This window comes from Pleurodeles waltl, chromosome 3_1 (genome assembly GCF_031143425.1).
Source record: "Pleurodeles waltl isolate 20211129_DDA chromosome 3_1, aPleWal1.hap1.20221129, whole genome shotgun sequence".
NCBI lineage: Eukaryota > Metazoa > Chordata > Amphibia > Caudata > Salamandridae > Pleurodeles > Pleurodeles waltl.
Window position 1 is genome coordinate 1,545,438,887 of NC_090440.1, and position 21,863 is coordinate 1,545,460,749.

Here is a 21,863-nt window from a genome sequence, read left to right on the forward strand (position 1 = left end):
ACGCTCCGGACCCAACATTAGATGGCAGATTTATGCAAAGCATGTGTATCTGCAGCCACACATGCCATCAAACAAAATGCTTCTTCGCACTGGTAGGGTCCCAGGGGGACTCCTGGACCAAGGCTAGTGGCTCAGGGTATCCCTACCCTGGCTCCTTTTCTTTTCTTTTTAAAAAACATTTTTATGGTAGTCTCGGCTGAAGCAAAATGGCTGTTAACACTTTTTGGTTGAAGTGTTGGCAGCCAATAAAATCTCAGCACAAGATTGGAACTATTCGCGAAGTTGTTGTGACCCAGATATACAAATTTGAATTTCCCTTAATATCTCGAACATTCCTGAAAGGATTTACCAATATATAAGTAAAAGGGTGATATGCAGATTAAAAGCTATCTTTTTGCCAAATATGGTGCAATTCGGTCCAGTGGTTCAGGCATGTCTAAAGAGTCTAGGGTAATTGACATGGGAAACACACTTTTTTTTACCCTTCATCTTTTTTTTATCCCCGCCTGACGGATCAACCCAAAACCTTCTATGCACATCAAGACCCAACTTCACACTTTTTATGGAAAATTCTGTGATGATTCAAACTGCACCAAAGATATAGCCAAATCAAAAAACGCTTCTTCAATGGAAACTAGGTGCTAACTATAACAACCTACTGGCGATTGCCAGTAGGTAATTATGTATCTATATTCCGTAATCAAGGGCCAGAGGGACTGAAACACGTTTGGAATGTTTCTCTTGCCATTCCACTATCGTGATGTGAATAAAAAAGTAAATTTACTCCTGATGTGAGAGAGCAACTCAATTTGTTTGCATCAGTAACAAGTTTACAAGGTAAGAGCAGCATGAGCGCATGAGTTGCTGTACCACTGAAGCAAGTGCACCACATATCTGACACAGGACCGCCGTGGAGATATATATATAGATATATATATATATAAATATATATACTTACATATATTCACAAAAACACACTCTCAAAGTATCCTGGTAGTGCAGAGACAGACAAAGCTAGCAAGGAACTCTTGATCACATTTCCCCAAATATCAGTGTCCACTGTCGACCCTGACCATGTGGCAGGAGAAAGAGGAGATCGCACACTCCTTTCACCCAAAAGATTCACTTTGTATATTAAAAGCACAGACTTACCTTGTGTGGCAATGAAGTGATTGGACCTGTGATAGCCCTGCAAGAAGGAAATGAAGTGTTGAGTTATAGCTTGCTCTTGGTTACCTGTCACAATGTTCCATTTTCCAATAACACCTTCTACGGGACATTAAAAATGATTAATAAAATGGTCAGATATATAGCAATGCTAAAGCCAGCTCTGAAAATGCCTGCTGTGGGCAGACTATTTTCTTCAACCAGGCAACTCAATGTCCATGTGGTGGCTGGGGAAAAAACATACCTGCACCACTTGATGGCCCTATTTAACCGAACACTTGCATTCACAATAAAAAATATGTACTGTAAAGCCTATTACACTATCCGCTGATTGTTAACCTGAATCAGCAATATCTGCTCTAAGGAACCAATAGCCATGTGAAAGCCAAACATTTAACTATGTGCTAAAATTACTAAACAAGTCAAACTAAAGTGCTCTTGAACGACCTGGAGTCAAGGAGATTGTGTGGCCTACCAATAATGCAGCAGGGTGCTTCCCAAGATGGCACTGTACATGTTCATTGCCATTACTAAGCAAGCAAATAATAATGCAGACTAGAAAATATTCTCTTTGCTGGGTTAAAGTTGCACTTCCACTTTTACGAATATAGCAACTATTTGATTAAAGAAACTGCAAGAGAGCTTTATTCTAGGGCAGGTGACAAAACACACTTGGGAGTGGGGCATTCAGCATTGCTTCATGGTGCAGGAACTACTGACATTTTTGCACTTACTCCTCTCAGCAACGATCCCTTCAATCCACCCTTTACATTTTCTTTCAGTCTCTAGGACCTGTAAAAACCTTAGTAGAAGAAACACTGGGAAACACTGATATTTGTACTGAGAGTTCCCTGTTCAAATGGGCATGGCTTCGCCCCCACATTTATGATATACAGTTAATCGAATGGCACAGCTATGTAAGGTATGATAATGTAATGGAAAGACAAGGATACTTTATCATGAAGGGACCCATTCAATAAAAAATATTTTTTAACTTATAATTCAAAAACTGGCTGGAACAAGATTTTAGGAATGCTGCAAGGAGAAGTACTTTAAACAAACAATTGTAATGCAATGGGTCTCACATTTGTTCGAGTTAGAGCTATTAGCGTTGTAAACTCCTAACCAGACTTTTCTTGCCACATATTTTGAAAATGAAAAGTAAAACAGTTTCACATAAGCAGGCCGATTCGAAGCGCCACGCCATGAGTGTGAAGGAGACACACAAAAGGAAAAAGATGTTCGCTCGCAATCAAACGTATCGGCAAAAGTGCAATTACTCATGTAATAGGGTCGATGGCCAAGGCTTTAACCAAACAGCCCCAAGGAGAGACAAACGTAAAGCATTTACCAATGATAACAAAGGATTTTTGAAGGGCAAGCCCATGAACGAGTGATAGTGATGGGTGTGAGGTGGGCGTGATTAAAAGCCCGAATAGATAACTAACCCCACGTCGGAAAAGCATCATTTGCGCGCTGCTATGCTCAACATAAAAATGGAAATGTGGCTTCAGAACCATCACGTTCAGTGACAGAATGTTAAATTCTAATTCATGCACTTATCCTTAGACAGAGGACCCTAGTTTGATTGTTTCTTTGTCAGTAGTTTCAAAATACCTTTACAATGGGGAAGGGAGATTTGCAAAGTAGTCTCTCGAATTGTCTCTTGGGTATTTATCATTCTTCCACGAACTACTTTTAGTGATCAAGGAGCTTGCTAAAATACACGAGACTGTCAAAAATCAAACTTCCACAAAACATGAAACCTTTTAGGATGCTCTTAAGTGGTACACACTCCTGTCAAGTGACATGAACAAATCTAAATGAGGTCTTAAAAATATACACTGCAGCACTCACAAAACTAATTTCTGTGTGGCAAGTCCGGATTTTGTTTATTTTCACTCCATGTTGATTTACTAAGTTTCTAACTTTGAAAGTGCTTCCTCATTCTGTTTAAAATTTCTCCCTTTTAAAACAGAGAGAAGGTAACATAAAAGAATTGTGAATATCTTCCTGTGAATTCAAGATGTAAAGGAGGACCACCAGTTGCTATAAAGCAGTGGTTCTTAACCTGGGTCTTGAAGGTGCATGATTTTTTATAAAATGAATATTAACAGATTACTAAAGTGTATATTGTTAAGTAAAAAACAAAATGGAATATTGAAAAATGTAAAAAGCACTGTGAAATGAGGGAATGTTGAACTTTTGGCAAAAATATAAGTTAGTATCCCCAGGTACATTCCTAAGGTAGCACAAAGTGAGAAAGCAGCGTCTAGTATGAACACTTGGTGCCTCATATAAATAACCAGCAGCAGAAAATGCTAACTGACACACTGCATATTGCTTTGTCTTTTAGAAAAAACACATTTTGAAAAGCTTTAACCTTCCCATTAAAATTAGGATTTTTACACGTGAATTAAATACAATATTTGTTAACCTGTGTGCTTATTTCTTTATTTTTGTGTATTGTTTTGAGTTTAAAATGATAGAAAGTATTTAGACCAGGCTTCCTGTAGTAATTCAGTAGGGGTCCAAAGAAGTCAAAATTATATGAACCACTGCTGTGGAGAGTTAAATGTAACTTAACAATGGCTTGCACCGAGGATACTAGGCACTCATGTTAGCAGCAGTGTGGCATTTTAAATGAAAACATATATATAGTCTGGGTTGGAGTGGAATCTTAAGATTTGATGCAGGAATGTGAGGGTGGAGAGATTCTGGGAGGCGGATGGAGAGGCAGTGAGTGAGCTACAGTAGCGTCTGCTACTACTTAATGTTATAACTGACCTGTGAAAGAAGATTTCTGTCAACAAAGGCTCGTTTTCTCCTTGCTATACCGGCGACAGGCTGAGGGAGATGATCTTTGCACATTTGGACATTGCTTCCTGTGTTGATCACAAACTGGTTTTCCTGCTCTTTTGGTGGTTTCAGGACCAGTGGATATCTTTCTGGGAGCTTAGGTTGTGCTTCCATACTGCTGCGAGTCATTTGAAATTGACTTCAACGCTTCCTTGTTTCCGATACTAATACAGGAAATATTACTTCTATTTCCTGTAGAAAATTGACAGAACCCAGAGGCCATTTTGGATGGTTGGGCAGAAAGAAGACAACAAGGGCAACTTCCTTAACCCCTTCTCCGCCACGGACGTAATGGTTACGTCCATGGCAGCGCCCGTGTGGCGCCATGGACGTAACCATTACGTCCGCCCCCCCACCCCGCCAGGCCAGGGCTGAAAGGGGAATCCCTTCCCCTTTCACCCCCACCCCCTGACTTCAGCGCGCGATCGCGCCCTGATTTCATGAAAGGGGGAAAGACGCGCTGGAAGCCATTTGCTTCCAGCGCGTCTAAGGGAGAAGGTGAGTTTTTCACCTTTGTGCGGGGGGGATGCCTCAGAAAGAGGCATCGAGGGAAAGGAAAGGGTTTTCCTTTCCCTCGATGTCTCTTTGAGCATTCCTGCTGCCCGACACAGCAGGAATGCCCACTAGACACCAGGGATTTCAGTATGTGTGTGTGTGATATTAGTGCAGGGGAGCGACCCCTTGGGCAAGGGTCACTCCCCTTTGGGGGCAAATGTAATTTTCGTCGTTTCTGCCCTCCTTGGGGGCAGATTGGCCCTATTTTTAGGCCGATCTGCCCCCAAGGGGGGCAGAAAGCCACTAGACACCAGGGATTTTATTGTTGGTTTTTATTTTTTGTGTTGGGGGCGGCCCCTTGGGCAAGGGTCGCCCCCAGGGGCCCACATGTATTTTTAGGCAGGTCTGCCCTCCTTGGGGGCAGATTGGCCCTATTTTTAGGCCGATCTGCCCCCAAGGGGGGCAGAAAGCCACTAGACACCAGGGATTTTATTGTTGGTTTTTATTTTTTGTGTTGGGGGCGGCCCCTTGGGCAAGGGTCGCCCCCAGGGGCCCACATGTATTTTTAGGCAGGTCTGCCCCCCTTGGGGGCAGATAGGCCTATTTTTTTTAGGCCTTTCTGCCCCCAAGGGGGGCAGAATCCCAATAGCGCCAGAAATATTATGTTTGTATGTGTGCTTTGTGTTGGGGGGTGGCCCCTTGGGCAAGGGTTGCTCCCCCTGGGGGGGGGGGCAATGTATTTATCGTCGTTTCTGCCCCCCTTGGGGGCAGATTGGCCTTATTTTTAGGCCAATCTGCCCCCAAGGGGGGCAGAAAGCCACTAGACACCATGGATTTTATTGTTGTTTTTTTTTATTTGTGTTGGGGGGCGGCCCCTTGGGCCCATATGTATTATTGGGCAGTTCTGTCCCCCGGTGTGGGTGGGTGGGGTGGCGCTTGGCTGGGAGTGTGCGTGGGGCTTGGCTGGTGGTGTGGGTGGGGTGGCGCTTGGCTGGCGGTGTGCGTGGGGTGGCGCTTGGCTGGCGGTGTGCGTGGGGTGGCGCTTGGCTGGCGGTGTGGGTGGGGTGGCGTTGGCTGGCGGTGTGGGTGGGGTGGCGCTTGGCTGGCGGTGTGCGTGGGCTTGGCTGGTGGTGTGGGTGGGGTGGCGCTTGGCTGGCGGTGCCAGCCAAACACCAGTCCACACACTCATCAGCTGGTGTGATTGCTGTATCAGGCATGTGGGCGTATGAAAGTGATGGGCCCTTGACTGGCGCTGTCTGTGGATGAGAGTCTTGTAATGTGCTGGGCCCGTGGCTGGCGGCGTGAATGGTCTTGTGCATGTCATGTATGAAAGGTGTGTGAATGGACTGTAAAGCGGTTGGTGCCTTGTCGTGGCTTTACAGCTCACGAGCTGTGAGTCATTGGTTCAGTTTTTTGGCCTTTCAGTTATTACCAGTGCATTTCACTTTTGTGAAATCTCTTATTAATAAAATTTGATCTACTGAACCATCACTCCCCCTCGTGCCAAATTCAACCAGTATGTGTGGTACAAGTGACAAAACCTGCTCCGCTGTAATCAGGTGTCGCAGCACACTTGAGGCACGCTAGGTGTCTCAGGTGGGACCCCGATGATGAAGCATGCCACCAACTTGGTTGGTGGGTGAGGGGTCTTTTTCACATAACCTAAGTGCGTTTCTTTTCACAATTTTAGTGTTTGACACATCACAGACGTATGTGGACACATCAAAATGATATATTACAAAACTACCTGTGTTTGGGGGGGAGGGGCCACCTGTGTTTTTGGTCCTGGGTGCGGCCTTCATCTAGGGAAACCTACCAAACCCAGACATTTTTTAAAACTAGACACCCCAAGGAGTGCAGGGAGATCTGGCTTGCGTGGATCCCCCAACATTTTCTTACCCAGACCCCTCTGCAAACCGCAAAATTTGCTTACAAAATCATATTTTCCTGACTTTTGTTTGTACGATCACCGCTCCAGCACAAAATTACTACTCCCCAGTGTTCCCCTCAGTCTCCCAAGTAAAATGACACCTCACTTATGTGGGTTCCAAAGCAGAGTCAGTCTAAAGATGTATAAAAGAATATGTCCTTATAAACTCGCTGTGCTATCCCCTCTATCTTTACAAGTTTTGGGCCTTATTCTGTTGCAGGCACCTAGCCCACCCACACAAGTAAGGTATCATTTTTACTGGGAGACTTGGGGGAACGCTGGGTGGAAGGAAATTTGTGGCTCCTCTCAGATTCCAGAACTTTCTGTCACCGAAATGTGAGGAAAACGTGTTTCTTTAGCCACATTTTGAGGTTTGAGGATTCTGGGTAACAGAACCTGGTCAGAGCCACACAAGTCACCCCATCTTGGATTCCCCTAGGTCTCTAGTTTTCAAAAATGCACAGGTTTGGTAGGTTTCCCTAGGTGCCGGCTGAGCTAGAGGCCAAAATCTACAGGTAGGCACTTTGCAAAAAACAGCTCTGTTTTCTGTGATGTGTCCACGTTGTGTTTTGGGGCATATCCTGTTGCGGGCGCTAGGCCTACCCACACAAGTGAGGTACCATTTTTATCGGGAGACTTGAGGGAATGCTGGGTGGAAGGAAATTTGTGGCTCCTCTCAGATTCCAGAACTTTCTGTCACCGAAATGTGAGGAAAATATGTTTTTTTAGCCAAATTTTGAGGTTTGCAAAGGATTCTGGGTAACAGAACCTGGTCAGAGCCCCACAAGTCACCCCATCTTGGATTCCCCTAGGTCTCTAGTTTTCAAAAATGCACAGGTTTGGTAGGTTTCCCTAGGTGCCGGCTGAGCTAGAGGCCAAAATCTACAGGTAGGTACTTTGCAAAAAACAGCTCTGTTTTCTGTCAAAAAATGGGATGTGCCCACTTTGTGTTTTGGGACATTTCCTGTCGCGGGCGCTAGGACTACCCACACAAGTGAGGTATCATTTTTATCGGGAGACTTGGGGGAACGCTGGGTGGAAGGAAATTTGTGGCTCCTCTCAGATTCCAGAACTTTCTGTCACTGAAATGTGAGGAAAATGTGTTGTTTTAGCCAAATTGTGAGGTTTGCAAAGGATTCTGGGTAACAGAACCTGGTCAGAGCCCCACAAGTTACCCCATCTTGGATTCCCCTAGGTCTCTAGTTTTCAAAAATGCACAGGTTTGGTAGGTTTCCCTAGGTGCCGGCTGAGCTAGAGGCCAAAATCTACAGGTAGGCACTTTGCAAAAAACACCTCTGTTTTCTGTGATGTGTCCACGTTGTGTTTTGGGGCATATCCTGTCGCTAGGTCTACCCACACAAGTGAGGTATCATTTTTATCGGGAGACTTGGGGGAACATAGAATAGCAAAACAAGTGTTATTGCCCCTTGTCTTTCTCTACATTTTTCCCTTCCAAATGTAAGACAGTGTGTAAAAAAGACGTCTATTTGAGAAATGCCCTGTAATTCACATGCTAGTATGGTCACCCCGGAATTCAGAGATGTGCAAATAACCACTGCTTCTCAACACCTTATCTTGTGCCCATTTTGGAAATACAAAGGTTTTCTTGATAGCTATTTTTTACTCTTTATATTTCAGCAAATTAATTGCTGTATACCCGGTATAGAATGAAAACCCACTGCAGGGTGCAGGTCATTTATTGGCTCTGGGTACCTAGAGTTCTTGATGAACCTACAAGCCCTATATATCCCCGCAACCAGAAGAGTCCAGCAGACGTAACGGTATATTGCTTTCGAAAATCTGACATTGCAGGAAAAAGTTACAGAGTAAAACGTAGAGAGAAATTTATGTTTATTTCACCTCAATTTCAATATTTTTCTTTTTCTGTTGTTATTTTCTGTAGGAAACCCTTGTAGGATCTACACAAATTACCCCTTGCTGAATTCAGAATTTTGTCTACTTTTCAGAAATGTTGCGGTTTCTGGGATCCAGCGTTGGTTTCATGCCCATTTCTGTTACTGACTGGAAGGAGGCTGAAAGCACAAAAAATCGTAAACATGGGGTATGTCCCAGTAAAATGCCAAAATTGTGTTGAAAAATTGGGTTTTCTGATTCAAGTCTGCCTGTTCATGAAAACTGGGAAGCTGATGATTTTAGCACCGCAAACCCTTTGTTGATGCCCTTTTCAGGGAAAAAAACACAAGCCTTCTTCTGCAGCCCCTTTTTCCCATTTTTTTGAAAAAAACTAAATTTTCACTGTATTTTGGCTAATTTCTTGGCCTCCTTCTGGGGAACCCACAAAGTCTGGGTACCTCTAGAATCCCTAGGACGTTGGAAAAAAAGGATGCAAATTTGGCATGGGTATGTGGACAAAAAGTTATGAGGGCCTAAGAGCGAACTGCCCCAAATAGCCAAAAAAAGGCTTGGCACCTGAGGGGGAAAAGGCCTGGCAGCGAAGGGGTTAAAAAAGCATGCAATTCTGCATGTCTTGCAGCTATTTTGAATGGTCGGGCAGGGGGAGAAAACGAGCAGTTTCTCATAAAGTATGTTACAGAGTGTATTTGACAGTCATTTTGGAAGTTGTCTTCAAGTTCATCCGCATATGCTTGAATATATAAAATTGTGATTTATAAGGGTATTTTCTGCTTACGGTGACAGGCACCAACAGTGTTAATTATCTACAATTGCAATAGCTCACCTGCTTACGGTGACAGGCATACCAACAGGAGTAGATAAGATCCACACTGTATTTTGGCTGTACAACCTCTATATTGAGGTGTCTGTTCTTGATTATTGCATGTCCAAAGATATGTCAATTTTTTTATATTAATTTTATTTTGCCATGTCTTCTCGCGCTCCACCCCCAGCGTTTCTTCAATGTTCTGATGAATTTGCAATGTCATGGGAAGATTGGTTTAAAGTATTTCCGGCTTATGTAGAAGTTCTTGAAAGGGATGAATGCCTTCCAACTTGGAAATTGGCCTTGCTAAAACATTGTTTGGGAGGTGTTGGTCTTAAGGAATTCACAAATCTTCTTAAACTAGGAACCAATATCTGGCTTCCTCCAAGAATATGGAGGACAATTAATGCAGCACCTACAACCATCCTCTCAGTATCTGTTTGATATGAACCATGTCACCATTTCATATACCAATTGATTACTTGATCCCTCATTGGCAACAAAACTGGGAGATACTGTATGAAAGGACCCGTGGCACTTTGCTGGCAACTGGATGGCACAGAAACAATTTATAGCAGCACACTAAACAATCACTCAATGCTAACTAGACATGGCGCTTAATCACCAGACCACTTGGTGAGGCTTGTGACACTGGGTTTCTTGCAGTGCACCTGCAGCAAGTACACCTAGATTTTCAAAGCTGTACTTGGATCTGGGGTCTTTCATGGGCCACAGAGCCTTTAAGAAAGTTAACAGAAGTGGTCGAAGTGCCCCTGAAAAAACTAAATTGACCAAGAAGTGCTGTTACAATTTAGTGCAATGAAACATTGCTATAATTATCAGCAGTTTAGGTTAGACCAGAAGAAACCATGCCTGTGGCAACTTGGCACTACAATGGAATTCGCAAATGCAGTCAACATGTAATGACATCGACAAGATCACTGATGCAACCTGCGAAGGCATCTTTCACTGTCTGAGGGGTCGCTTGGACTTTGGGCCTGAGGAAGATCCCACGATGAAGATTCTGCCCCTTCCCCAACAATAGAGAGTGCAGCTGCGTAATCATAACTGTGTCCAGGCCTCCTCCTCTCATCTGACCCAAAGATGTGTGCCTGTTCAAAACTGCACTGCCAGAGGATCTTCAAGAGACTATTGGGCTTGGCAAAGACAATCGCTGCTGTTTTTACAAAGAACATGTGTTACCATGCACATGGCCGAGAGCACTGCTAGTATCAGACCCAACCGACAACTCATCGTCAGAAGAGACTGCACAATGAACTAAAAGAAGTACTGTCTGAAGCCAAGACCCCTGACATATATAAGAACTTTAGCAGACACGGGCTTATCTATAATCTAAATTGTGACCACTCTCTAGCAAAATAGTCAGGCGCAGCTCCTCTGTTAGGGCGGAGGACCGTCTCCCCCCTCCAGCAGCTGCAAAATCTTTTACCAAAAAACGATAATAAACTATGTTTATTATCGTTTTGCGGTAAAAGAGGTGGGTCCACAGGCTTGACGAGCATTGAGGGGGAGTGCACAGCACTCCTCCTCACTGAGCATGTATGCTTGGCCGTCCGTCTCGGGCTGGCCAAACACACATATGCAGTAGGCTCTCTCCAGCCCAGCAACACAGTTGCTAGGGCTGAAGAGAGCATACACAGGCTTCCAGTCTGCCTGGGAGCGCCCTGGCTGGGTGCTCCAGCCAATCCTAACGCTGCTCTGAGCAGGGTCAGGATTGGCCGCAGGATAGGCTGGAGCCTGTGCTTGCAGCCTGCGTTAGGGGAGCACCACTGAGGTGACGGCGGCGGCAGCGCTGATGACGGCGACAATGAAGGTAAGTTTATTTATTTCTTATTTTTAATTAATTCAAACCCCCCCCCCCCACGTGCCACCCCATCACCGGTTAGCACCGCAAGCAGCTCCCGAAAATAGTCACTGTCTCGGGGAATTGAGAGGCCATAAGGCTTAGTCTTAGAGGCCTCTTGAATGTCTTATGTCCTGATCTTGTTGAAGTATCTAGGAGTAACAGAAGATAAATATTAAGTTATCAACACCCAGATTTACCAAGAAGTAATGCAACACAGTGCAGCAAGTAAAGCAGATTAACAACTCAGGCGCAAAGCGTTTGTAAATCTGGGCCTAAGAATTACGGTGTACTTTATTTTTACTTGCTGCATTTCATGTGCAGTATTAGGCTGTGTGTCATGATTAAAGTGTTGTTTTCTGCTACAGTAAAATCACTGTTTTGGCTGAGTTATTGACTTAATATGTTTAAATGAACTGTAAGTTTCTACCCTACACCATCTCCCTGACTAAGCCTTGTACCCCTGAACTTTGCTACTCTGAGAGTCTGCTGCGAAAGGAGTGCACGGTTTTATGTCCAAATATAAAATAAAACTCCACGGCACCAGTAGGGAAAAGGCAGTTACAAATGGACCGCAGTAGATGGGGACTCTCAAAAATATTTCCACACTATAAGTCCAAACATACACATACACACACACTGAAGGGTTTAGCACCAGAATATTGTGAGAAAATATTGCTACAAAAATATTAACTTTCGGAATATCTGCACGGTAAGTAAGTATAAGTGAGTATAGGTTTATTATAATTAACTTCACAGCTATGTACCTTGAGTATTCTCAAGGTACATAGACGTGGAGATACTAATTTTAAATCTATACTTACCTTTGCATACTTGATGATGTTTAGGTAGTTAATAGTTTGGATGCAGTATTTTTGGAGCACGATAGCTATGTCCACAATATTCAGACATACAACCCAAGAGGAGTGAATAGACAGATGCAGGAACACACACATCTGCCTATAAAGGCACAAGCCGGACCAGGGCGAGAGGTGGGAATCAGTACTTTGTCAAAGCAGAGGGATACTTACTTCTCGGTTTATCCGGATCTGTGTGACCCCAAAGCGGGCACGTCAGGAGGAGAAAAAGAAGAGCAGAGACAAGGAAAGTTAGAGGAGAGCATTGAGGAGAAAACAAAAGCTCAAAAGACAGCAGGAGATATGGGCACCTTGTCACAGAGTGCAATAGCACCAGGCAGGAGAATGTGCTTTCAACTCAGTTTTAAAAAGTCTCTCTTCACACCACCGCACCTTTAAGTGTGTGGTACTCACATCTATGTAGTTGGCATTGATGTAGTCTGCATTGGGATCCCCCTGCATGGGGTGCAACTTCACTCGATGACGATCATCTTAAAAAGAAAAGAAAGGAATGCAATGTCACATTGTGGAATTTACAAAAAACAACTAACTCGTGAAAAGTCAAATGCTGGAGAATGTTTAATTGTTTATCTCTGTCGCCAGTTTCTGAATATTGATATTCTTCATTAGATGCCCAAAGCAAAAATTACTAAACAATGCTCAGACAACGATTTATTACTTTTCCCATCGAAACACAACCGTATAAGACCATTCTGTCGCCAATTAACGAGAAATGCCAGGGCCATTTTTGTCACCAATGTTTGAAAAGTGCTACATGACAATAAGAGGATAGAAATGAAACCTATTATAACATACACAGATTCATTTCAGAGTGCTGAAGGAAACCACTGATGCCACCTGGCCTTAGGAATACAGGGTGGGCAGCCACAAAGTAATCAACATGGGAATGCATGCTGGCAGGCTACCGCCTTCCTCTGGACGTCTGGATGAAAGGCTTATCTCATTAAGGGTCTTCCATTAGCTGGAAAACTAGCGGGCTCTGTAGTCACTCATCACATTTGCTGCTGACATCCTTAACTGTGTCTCTGGGTTCCAGGAAACACTACATAGACAGTTTTGGCCTTTGGTTGTCTGGACTGGGCCACCATTCTCCCAGGCCCCAGCAAAAAGTTGCACCATGGAGCAGAGAACTCCTTTATCTGCCAGTGAGGTGATGGAGCAACTACTCTCTAAAAGGGCCATCTCTACCATTCAGGCCAGGGAAGCAATCAGTTCCTCTGCTTCTGCCTGCCACCTCAACCTTCACCAACTTGAATCAGGGTGTTGTTGATCTCCAGGTGGACACCTAAAGGAGGCTGTAATCCCACTTACTAAAGTAGGCTTCGTGGACATCTGCCAAAGGGTGAAGTGATGGCAGTGTCAGGCAGGAGGGGAAGCAGACCCATGAGGCAAAGTGACAAGTTCCAGTGTCCACTAGGTGGAGGTACACAGAAGCCTCACAGGGCAAAAGGTGGGGGCATCGTTGTCTGTGGGACAAAAAGCACATTCCAAATCAATAGAACCCATGCTCTCACACGTCAGGTCCTCCCATATGGTCCTGGGTTCCCCTTTGTGGGACTTCCAAAATATCTGGGCACCTATTCGATCTCAGCCTTACACACCTGGCACGACTGCTGTATCACTACAATTGGAGATTTATTCTCTGGTGGCCACCTCCTCACATTTGAAAAACTCCAGGAAGACTTTCACCTCCTGGCAGGGCAGTTACTCACTTGTTGTCAACTCCATCATGCCTGTCTCCAAGTGTGGCAAATTAGAGATGGGGAACCTCCAGTTGATACAGTGATTCAAACTCTACTCACGATTAGTGAGGGTCAACAACTAATTACATGGTTATATAAAGCTCTTAGAACCCACACTGGCGCTTCACTGTCACCTTCACTCTAAATGCGAAGATGACGTAGGGAGGGTGCTCCATAATAAGGAATGGGAGCAATCGCTGGTCTTTCCACACACGGTTTACTGCAAAGCGAGATTTAAAAACATACAATTTCATTGCCTACTTCAGGCATCTCTCACTACCATGCAATTGAACCAACACTTTCCAACATCAAACCTGACCTGCCCTATATGTCAATCAGATGCGGCAGATCTGCAGCATATATTATGGTCCTGCCCTCCTTACCTACGTGCAGGCCACACCACACTACTTTGCAAGAGACTACCGAGCTCCCAGACTTGAAAACCTAGGAGGTCAGTGCCTAGGCATTTTTAAGTGCAGGAAACACAACATCGTTCGTACACGCTTTGCTAGTTTAGCTCTGCTATTAGCCAAAAGGTTCCCTTACCATCCATTGGCAGTCCCCAAAACCACCACCCTTGGAGGCATGGCAGGATGCAATGAAGAAATAGGGAACCTAAGACGGCACGGCTCTTTGTTCTGAGGAGGCATATCACATACGGAGACGTCCCATCTCTCCAGAGTTGGACACCTTAATTACAGTTCATTCACCTCTTTACCCCCGGGGACTCTTCCCCAAATTCTACCACTCGGAAGCCTTCCGCCTGATGCCAAACTAAATTCACACTCCGCATCTCATCCCCCCAACAACTGAGGAGCTATTCTATCCCCCTTTCATCTTTTGCATATGTGAAACACCTTCCCCATGCCCGCTGCTCAGACTCACTTCGTTTTACAATCACCTTGCCACTTTGTGGAGGTGAGTCACCCTTATGCACCCTCCTCTACATCATTTACCAGCACCTTAGTAGTACCTGTCTCCATCCCCATCCCTCACCCCGTCCCATCCCAGTTCCTCCCCTTTTTATTAACGTTCATCGTTCTCTTGAGACATACTAAATATTCTATGTCACTTGCAAATGCTATTATTGTCATTGTGACTTTTGCATACGTTTGTTCAAATGACTGTAAAAGCTTGGTTTTCATTTTGCCTGAATGTCAAGGTGAAGAAAAAAAAAAAAACAATCTTTAAAAAATACAAAAACACAAAGCACGCTCCAACAGTGATTGTCCACATCAGCAGAGAGTGTACAGATGACGTGGTCCAATTGTTCAATAAGAACAACTTCAGAAGAGAGGGTAAAAGCGAGGTTATGTCTACCATTTACAAGGTGCGTATCCCCGCACGTGACTAGACTGTCACCACTGTGCTACTGGCAGATGTAAACTGACCTTCCAGGGAACAGGTTTCCATTGACACCACTGCAGGGCATGGAAAGAGTATGTGCATTTCTGGAATGATACTGGCTCTTCTTTAGCCTCCTCCCCCTTCAAGAGACACCACCCCGTCGACAAAGTCCTTAATTTCCCAGAAGGCCTGCTCTCACCTGGCAGGGGAACATCTGGGTGGTATAACATCAGGCCAAAGGCTGCATCCTGCACTTGTTGGGCCCAAAGGTAAATCCTGTTCTCATCAGTCTGAAGCTTTATCGATGAAGAGTGTTTACGGATGGCTTTAGAATTGGAATCGGTATTTTTCTGTGCTCGGGGACAGGAATGAGATTCTAAATCAATCTCCCTTTGCACATGGGTCAGGAGTTTGCAGACACCCTATAAGGTCAATGGGAGGAATGAAGGGTACCCTTGGGAGCATTTGATCGTGTACTGTAGGTAATAACTCTTATCCTTTCTAGGAGAGGGATGCTCTTTTTTCACTTATGAAATTTCTAGGGAGGGCAGGTGGAATTTATGCAACAGGATCGGCTACAATATTCAAGAATGAGCAACATTTTCAAAACATTGTGTGGCAGGACTGTCTCGCTGTTTTGCCATTTTAACACAGTTAAATCAAATACATAAGCTCATTAGTATCATTTATACACCTCAAAACAGCGATCATCACCTGATCAGTGACCATTTTCATTTTGCAAGGGGTCTCCCACTGCGTGGCACCACTAGTTCACTATTTCTTGGTAACTTTTGATCCGTTTGAGCCAGAAACATTTTTAACTATGCAAATTATACAGAAAACTCAATGACTTGAACAAAACAATTCCAGTGGTCTTGCTTTAAGGTTACATGTGGGTGTGCTTTGATGCGACTGAAGTTGTACTTCCTACGGGATCAAAATGGTAAATACTGGGTTGTTTTCATGAAGATTGAATTCATTGACAGCTCTGAATAAACAATTGTGGCAGTCTTGTTGGAATGGGCGAGGAGGGCAGTACCAATGATTGGAGATGGCGGTGTGGAGGTATTGAGGCTAAATGTGGAAATGGAGAAAGATGGATGTACCTTTGCATCTCAAATCATCTCTGCCACAGAGGTCACCAAAACAAAACCAGAACCAGAGAAGTGGTTCCTTAAAACTAAAGTGCACATATTACAATAACAAATGTGTCCGTTAACTAAGGGTGATAGATCTGTTCTAAGGAGCCTTGGTTCTGTATTTGTCTGATAACTGTTCTGACAGACCTGCACTTTGGGTGGCGTTTAAATTGTCTGTGGTGAATCAGGTGTGTGATAGAACATCTCCTGTGAACAAATACCTCCATCTGTATTCACACAAAACAGAGTCAACATATCTTGGGTAAATGTAAAGAAATGCCTCATTTTGCATTGTCATCCCTACAGTTTCAGACTGATGGTGCTAGTTTTCCAATTTTGAAGGTGCACGGAGTCCTGCCAAGCAGGCCTCAGTGCCACGGCTTCGACCCTTAAAACATGTGTCTGATTGGTTCACCCACAATTGGCATTAGTTAACTGGCACCAGGGACACTTGGAACCTGTAAGTTAAAGTGTCCCTTGTGGACTGCAGCACTTAGTGCCACCCAGAGGGAGAAAAAGCAAAGCATGACTCAAAGCCTACCATTGCTGGCTGGCAGACGTTTTCAAACTGCTAAATCAACTTTGCCATTTAAAATAATGACAAAGTCCAGACCTTCCTTTTAATATACATGTCACTTCTAAGGCAGGCTTATTGAGCCATAAGGAAGGAGGCTGTATATTAACAAGCATTGGGAAAGCCCATGGGTCTCGCCTATGCAGGAGCTCTTGGCGACCTACAATGCAGTGGAGTAGTTTAGAGTGTTGCATAGTGGAAATGAGTGGTGTGGAATGGTGTTGAGTAGAGTGGTGTAGAATACAATGACGTAGAGTGCACTGGTGCAGAGTAGAGTAAAAAGTAGAGTACAGTGGCATAGAGAACAGTGGCATAGAGTGGTGCAATGTATAGTGCCACAGAGTGCAGTGGTGTAGAGTGGAGTGCTGCAGAATGCAGTGGCGTGGAGTGATGCAGAGTAGAGTGGCATTGCGTGCCAATGGTGAAGAATGCATTGGCATAGAATGCAGCAGAGTAGAGTGTCGTAGAGTACAGTGGTGTAGAGTGGCGGTGAGAGCTGTGTGTAGAGTGATGTGGCATAGAGTTGTGTTGAGTAGAGTGCAGTGGCATGGTGTGCAGTGGCGCTGAGTACAGTGTGCAGAGTAGAGTGCAGCAGCATAAAGTGGTGGGGAGTAGAGTGCAGCGGCATACAGTACAGTGAAGTGGACTTATGTAGAATGCATTGGCTAGGGTGTTGCAGAGTTTAATGGCATAGAATGCAGTAGCATAGAGTGCAGCAACACAGAAAATAGTGGAAAAAGAACAGATGACAGACAGAATGCATAACAAATCAAACATTCACCCCCAGACACAGATCTTGGTTTAATCCATCAGTTTTTTTGCTCACCATGCCATTCCAGTTTGGACCCAGCCATTTTCAAATCAGTCTTAACCCTGCTCTCATGGAACAGTACAGCCCGAACTGCCAGGCCAGGTTCTCCCAGGACCAGAAAAAAGCATCCTGGGACCGGTTTTGGGGAATCACCCATAATCAGCCAGGCTAGCTTGAATCTGGTGGCATAACAAGCATGGAAACCACGTCTGGCAAACCCTTCCCACTTAGGGGGACAAATACAAAAAGAACAGATGACAGACAAAATGCTGAACAAATCAAACATTAACCTCCAGAATGCAGCAGAGTGGGGTAGAGTGCAATGTTTCAGAGTAGAGTGTCAGAGTACAGTGGTGTAAAGTGGGGGCGAGAGTTGTGTGTTAAGTGCAGTGGCGTAGAGTAGTGTTCAATAGAGTGCAGTGGCATAGAGTGCATTGTTGCAGAATATATTAGAGTAGAGTTGTGCATAGTAGAGTGTAGTTGCCCAGACTGGAGTGGTGTAGCGTGAATTGGCAAAGAATGCAGTGGTATAGAGTGTACTGGTGGAGAGTAGAGTGCATTGGCAGAGTAGAGTGAAGCAGAGTAGACAGGCATAGAGTGAAGCGGCGCAGGGCACAGGTGCGTAGAGTGGAGCAGGCCGCAATGGTGCAGAGTGCAGTGATGTGTAAAATGGAGTGGTGTAAAGTGGAGTGGTGTAGAGTAGAGTATGCTTGGTGTGGTAGCAAAATGCCATAACCGACAACACATTTACAATTAAAATGAGAATTACATTTGCACAGACATACAGTTTTACTAGCAAAACTATATAGCGCACAAATGATTCTGTGTGGAAGTGGCATCACCTAGTGTATTGATTTGTTTTGAGAAATAATAAAGTATTTGTTTCCAACACACTTCAGAATTAAGAAAAAATGTGCTTCATTTGTGCTTTCCTAATGCTGGTATATTCTCAAATACTTGCACAGCTCATTTAAATCTTGTTGTGTGCTACAAAAAAAAAACCCTTCCCTATCCGCAGTTCCAGGAAGATTGTCACCAAAATCCTCTCACTGTGATGTTAGAGAAAGAAAGTAAATGCCAAGCTCTGTCAGAAGACAGAACACGACAAGAACGTGAACAACTCCATGATGGACAAGGAGCCCACTCTACTTGAAAGAAAGAGGGCATCTATGCCTTAAAAAAACAAGATTATCTTTCTCTCGAGAAAGTAGATAATCTTTCTAGCAGGAAGTAGACTTCTCTATGAGGAATAAAGAGGCCAGATTCACCAGGAAGAAAGAAGGGAGCAGTACCTGGAAGAAAGAGGACCTCTGTGACAGAAATAGGTCAACCTCATGCAGTAAAAGAGAATCACTCTCCTGGTAAGAAAGAGGACGCCTCTACCAGGAAGAAACAGCCCGGCTTTAACACCACAAATGAATCCAGTTCTACCTAGAATTAAGAGGCTACCCGTACCCAGAAGAAAGAGGACAATCAAGAAAGAGGCCAGATTCTTGGGGATTAAAGATGCTGCCTCCACAGGGAAGAAAGAGGCCAAGTAACCTCCATGAAAATGTTCACTGTACCAAGATGAGAGCCAAATATACATAGAAGATACAGGGTGACTGAATCCAGAAGAAAGGAACAGACTATCTACCAAAAACTGACAGACTATCTACCAAAAACTGACAGATTGTCTACCAAAAACTGACAAACGTAACCTAGAATAAGCAGACTGATTCTATCTGAACCAAAGAGGCTAACTCCACCATTGGGCTCCTTCTTAGGAAGAGAACTGATTTGTTATGCCTTCAATCCCATATTAATATAATTGTGTACATTACTGTCACTCCTCTGCAATAATGGAGGCACATGTAGCAAGTCAAAAGAAAAAACCGTGTGTGTAACTGGGACTAAAGCTTTCACTTTGGGATTTAAAGTCCAGAAACAGAGGGACCTCTGACACATTTCAAAAACAGATCTGCCTTAGGACGAGGAGGACAGCCAACCAGTCAGTGAAATAGCAGGTGAGTGCAAAGTGTTTGAAACAAAGGCATATTCTAATCCGTGACAATTACAGATACGGACTGAATCCCTCTTCATATCATGTACATAGTCCATTCAGTGGCCAAATAAATCCCCTTTATCTTTACAGTTGAAACAAAGATGTGCGAGTTACATTCATGCCAAGCCCTGGCCTGAATTCTGACTGGTTGTATCTTGGATGGGACCAATATTTTTGTTCCTATAGCTGAAGGGAAGGTGATCCTTATACTTGCTTCAAATCTCTAGACTAAAATATAGAAGTAACTGCTACATGTATTTTACCAGACTGGGACTGCATTTAATCAATCAAAGGTAAGTTGCAAGTCCAGGTAATCAGGAGACCCTGGTGTTAGTACATCAGCACTTCGAAGGAAATCTAAGTTGTTAATTTATGTAAAATATCGATTTACAAATGTAGGTAATTGGTGCACATGCTGTTGCTATTCTTAATCCGGTATAATATAGCAAAAGTTCCATGTTGCTTGTTTTCCATGCTTCCAACATATATGTACGCGCTCGAGCGGGCATTGATTGGTAGTGACATCTTTATTGGTTTACTTACAGTTCTGCATGGTATCCTGTCTCCCTTTGACTTTCTCCTTTTTCTTCGACACATCCCATCCTTCAAAGAAACTCTGCAATGAAGAACATAAGTCGTGTGAAAAGGAGTTGCTGGATGCCCTCTATAAGGGCCAGCCAGGTATTAAAGTAATATTTCTCTTAACAATATACTTAATTTCCCAAAACAATTACTCTTACCATTTCTAACAAAGACAGAAACAATACAATAAGACAGGTTCTACTCCAGGGAGTATTACTGACAGAGGGGTCCTTCAACATGTTCACTGTCTTCCCCCCACCATAGAAGGAGTCATGCTTTATCTCCTCGAGCTCATAGATGCAGGAACCTTTCCTCTTCTCAACTGCACTAAAGGTACAGGGAGTGCAGAATTATTAGGCAAATTAGTATTTTGACCACATCATCCTCTTTATGCATGTTGTCTTACTCCAAGCTGTATAGGCTCGAAAGCCTACTACCAATTAAGCATATTAGGTGATGTGCATCTCTGTAATAAGAAGGGGTGTGGTCTAATGACATCAACACCCTATATCAGGTGTGCATAATTATTAGGCAACTTCCTTTCCTTTGGCAAAATGGGTCAAAAGAAGGACTTGACAGGCTCAGAAAAGTCAAAAATAGTGAGATATCTTGCAGAGGGATGCAGCACTCTTAAAATTGCAAAGCTTCTGAAGCGTGATCATCGAACAATCAAGCGTTTCATTCAAAATAGTCAACAGGGTCGCAAGAAGCGTGTGGAAAAACCAAGGCGCAAAATAACTTCTCATGAACTGAGAAAAGTCAAGCGTGCAGCTGCCACGATGCCACTTGCCACCAGTTTGGCCATATTTCAGAGCTGCAACATCACTGGAGTGCCCAAAAGCACAAGGTGTGCAATACTCAGAGACATGGCCAAGGTAAGAAAGGCTGAAAGACGACCACCACTGAACAAGACACACAAGCTGAAACGTCAAGACTGGGCCAAGAAATATCTCAAGACTGATTTTTCTAAGGTTTTATGGACTGATGAAATGAGAGTGAGTCTTGATGGGCCAGATGGATGGGCCCGTGGCTGGATTGGTAAAGGGCAGAGAGCTCCAGTCCGACTCAGACGCCAGCAAGGTGGAGGTGGAGTACTGGTTTGGGCTGGTATCATCAAAGATGAGCTTGTGGGGCCTTTTCGGGTTGAGGATGGAGTCAAGCTCAACTCCCAGTCCTACTGCCAGTTCCTGGAAGACACCTTCTTCAAGCAGTGGTACAGGAAGAAGTCTGCATCCTTCAAGAAAAACATGATTTTCATGCAGGACAATGCTCCATCACACGCGTCCAAGTACTCCACAGCGTGGCTGGCAAGAAAGGGTATAAAAGAAGGAAATCTAATGACATGGCCTCCTTGTTCACCTGATCTGAACCCCATTGAGAACCTGTGGTCCATCATCAAATGTGAGATTTACAAGGAGGGAAAACAGTACACCTCTCTGAACAGTGTCTGGGAGGCTGTGGTTGCTGCTGCACGCAATGTTGATGGTGAACAGATCAAAACACTGACAGAATCCATGGATGGCAGGCTTTTGAGTGTCCTTGCAAAGAAAGGTGGCTATATTGGTCACTGATTTGTTTTTGTTTTGTTTTTGAATGTCAGAAATGTATATTTGTGAATGTTGAGATGTTATATTGGTTTCACTGGTAATAATAAATAATTGAAATGGATATATATATTTTTTTGTTAAGTTGCCTAATAATTATGCACAGTGATAGTCACCTGCACACACAGATATCCCCCTAACATAGCT

General features: G+C 44.0%; 1 protein-coding gene across 3 annotated transcripts in view; it reads right to left on the reverse strand.

The window, feature by feature from the left end:
- Positions 1–21,863, reverse strand: part of PTPRU (protein tyrosine phosphatase receptor type U) — a 765,217-nt gene that overhangs the window by 106,677 nt on the left and 636,677 nt on the right. For 2 of the 3 annotated variants that reach the window (XM_069225125.1, XM_069225126.1), the window contains exons 17-20: positions 20,074–20,146; positions 12,267–12,343; positions 12,027–12,044; positions 1,153–1,189 (exon numbers count right to left, since the gene is read on the reverse strand). In XM_069225125.1, the coding sequence (XP_069081226.1) occupies positions 1,153–1,189; positions 12,027–12,044; positions 12,267–12,343; positions 20,074–20,146 (205 nt within the window). The remainder of the gene's footprint in view (positions 1–1,152; positions 1,190–12,026; positions 12,045–12,266; positions 12,344–20,073; positions 20,147–21,863) is intronic. The other variant, XM_069225127.1, reaches the window with a different exon arrangement.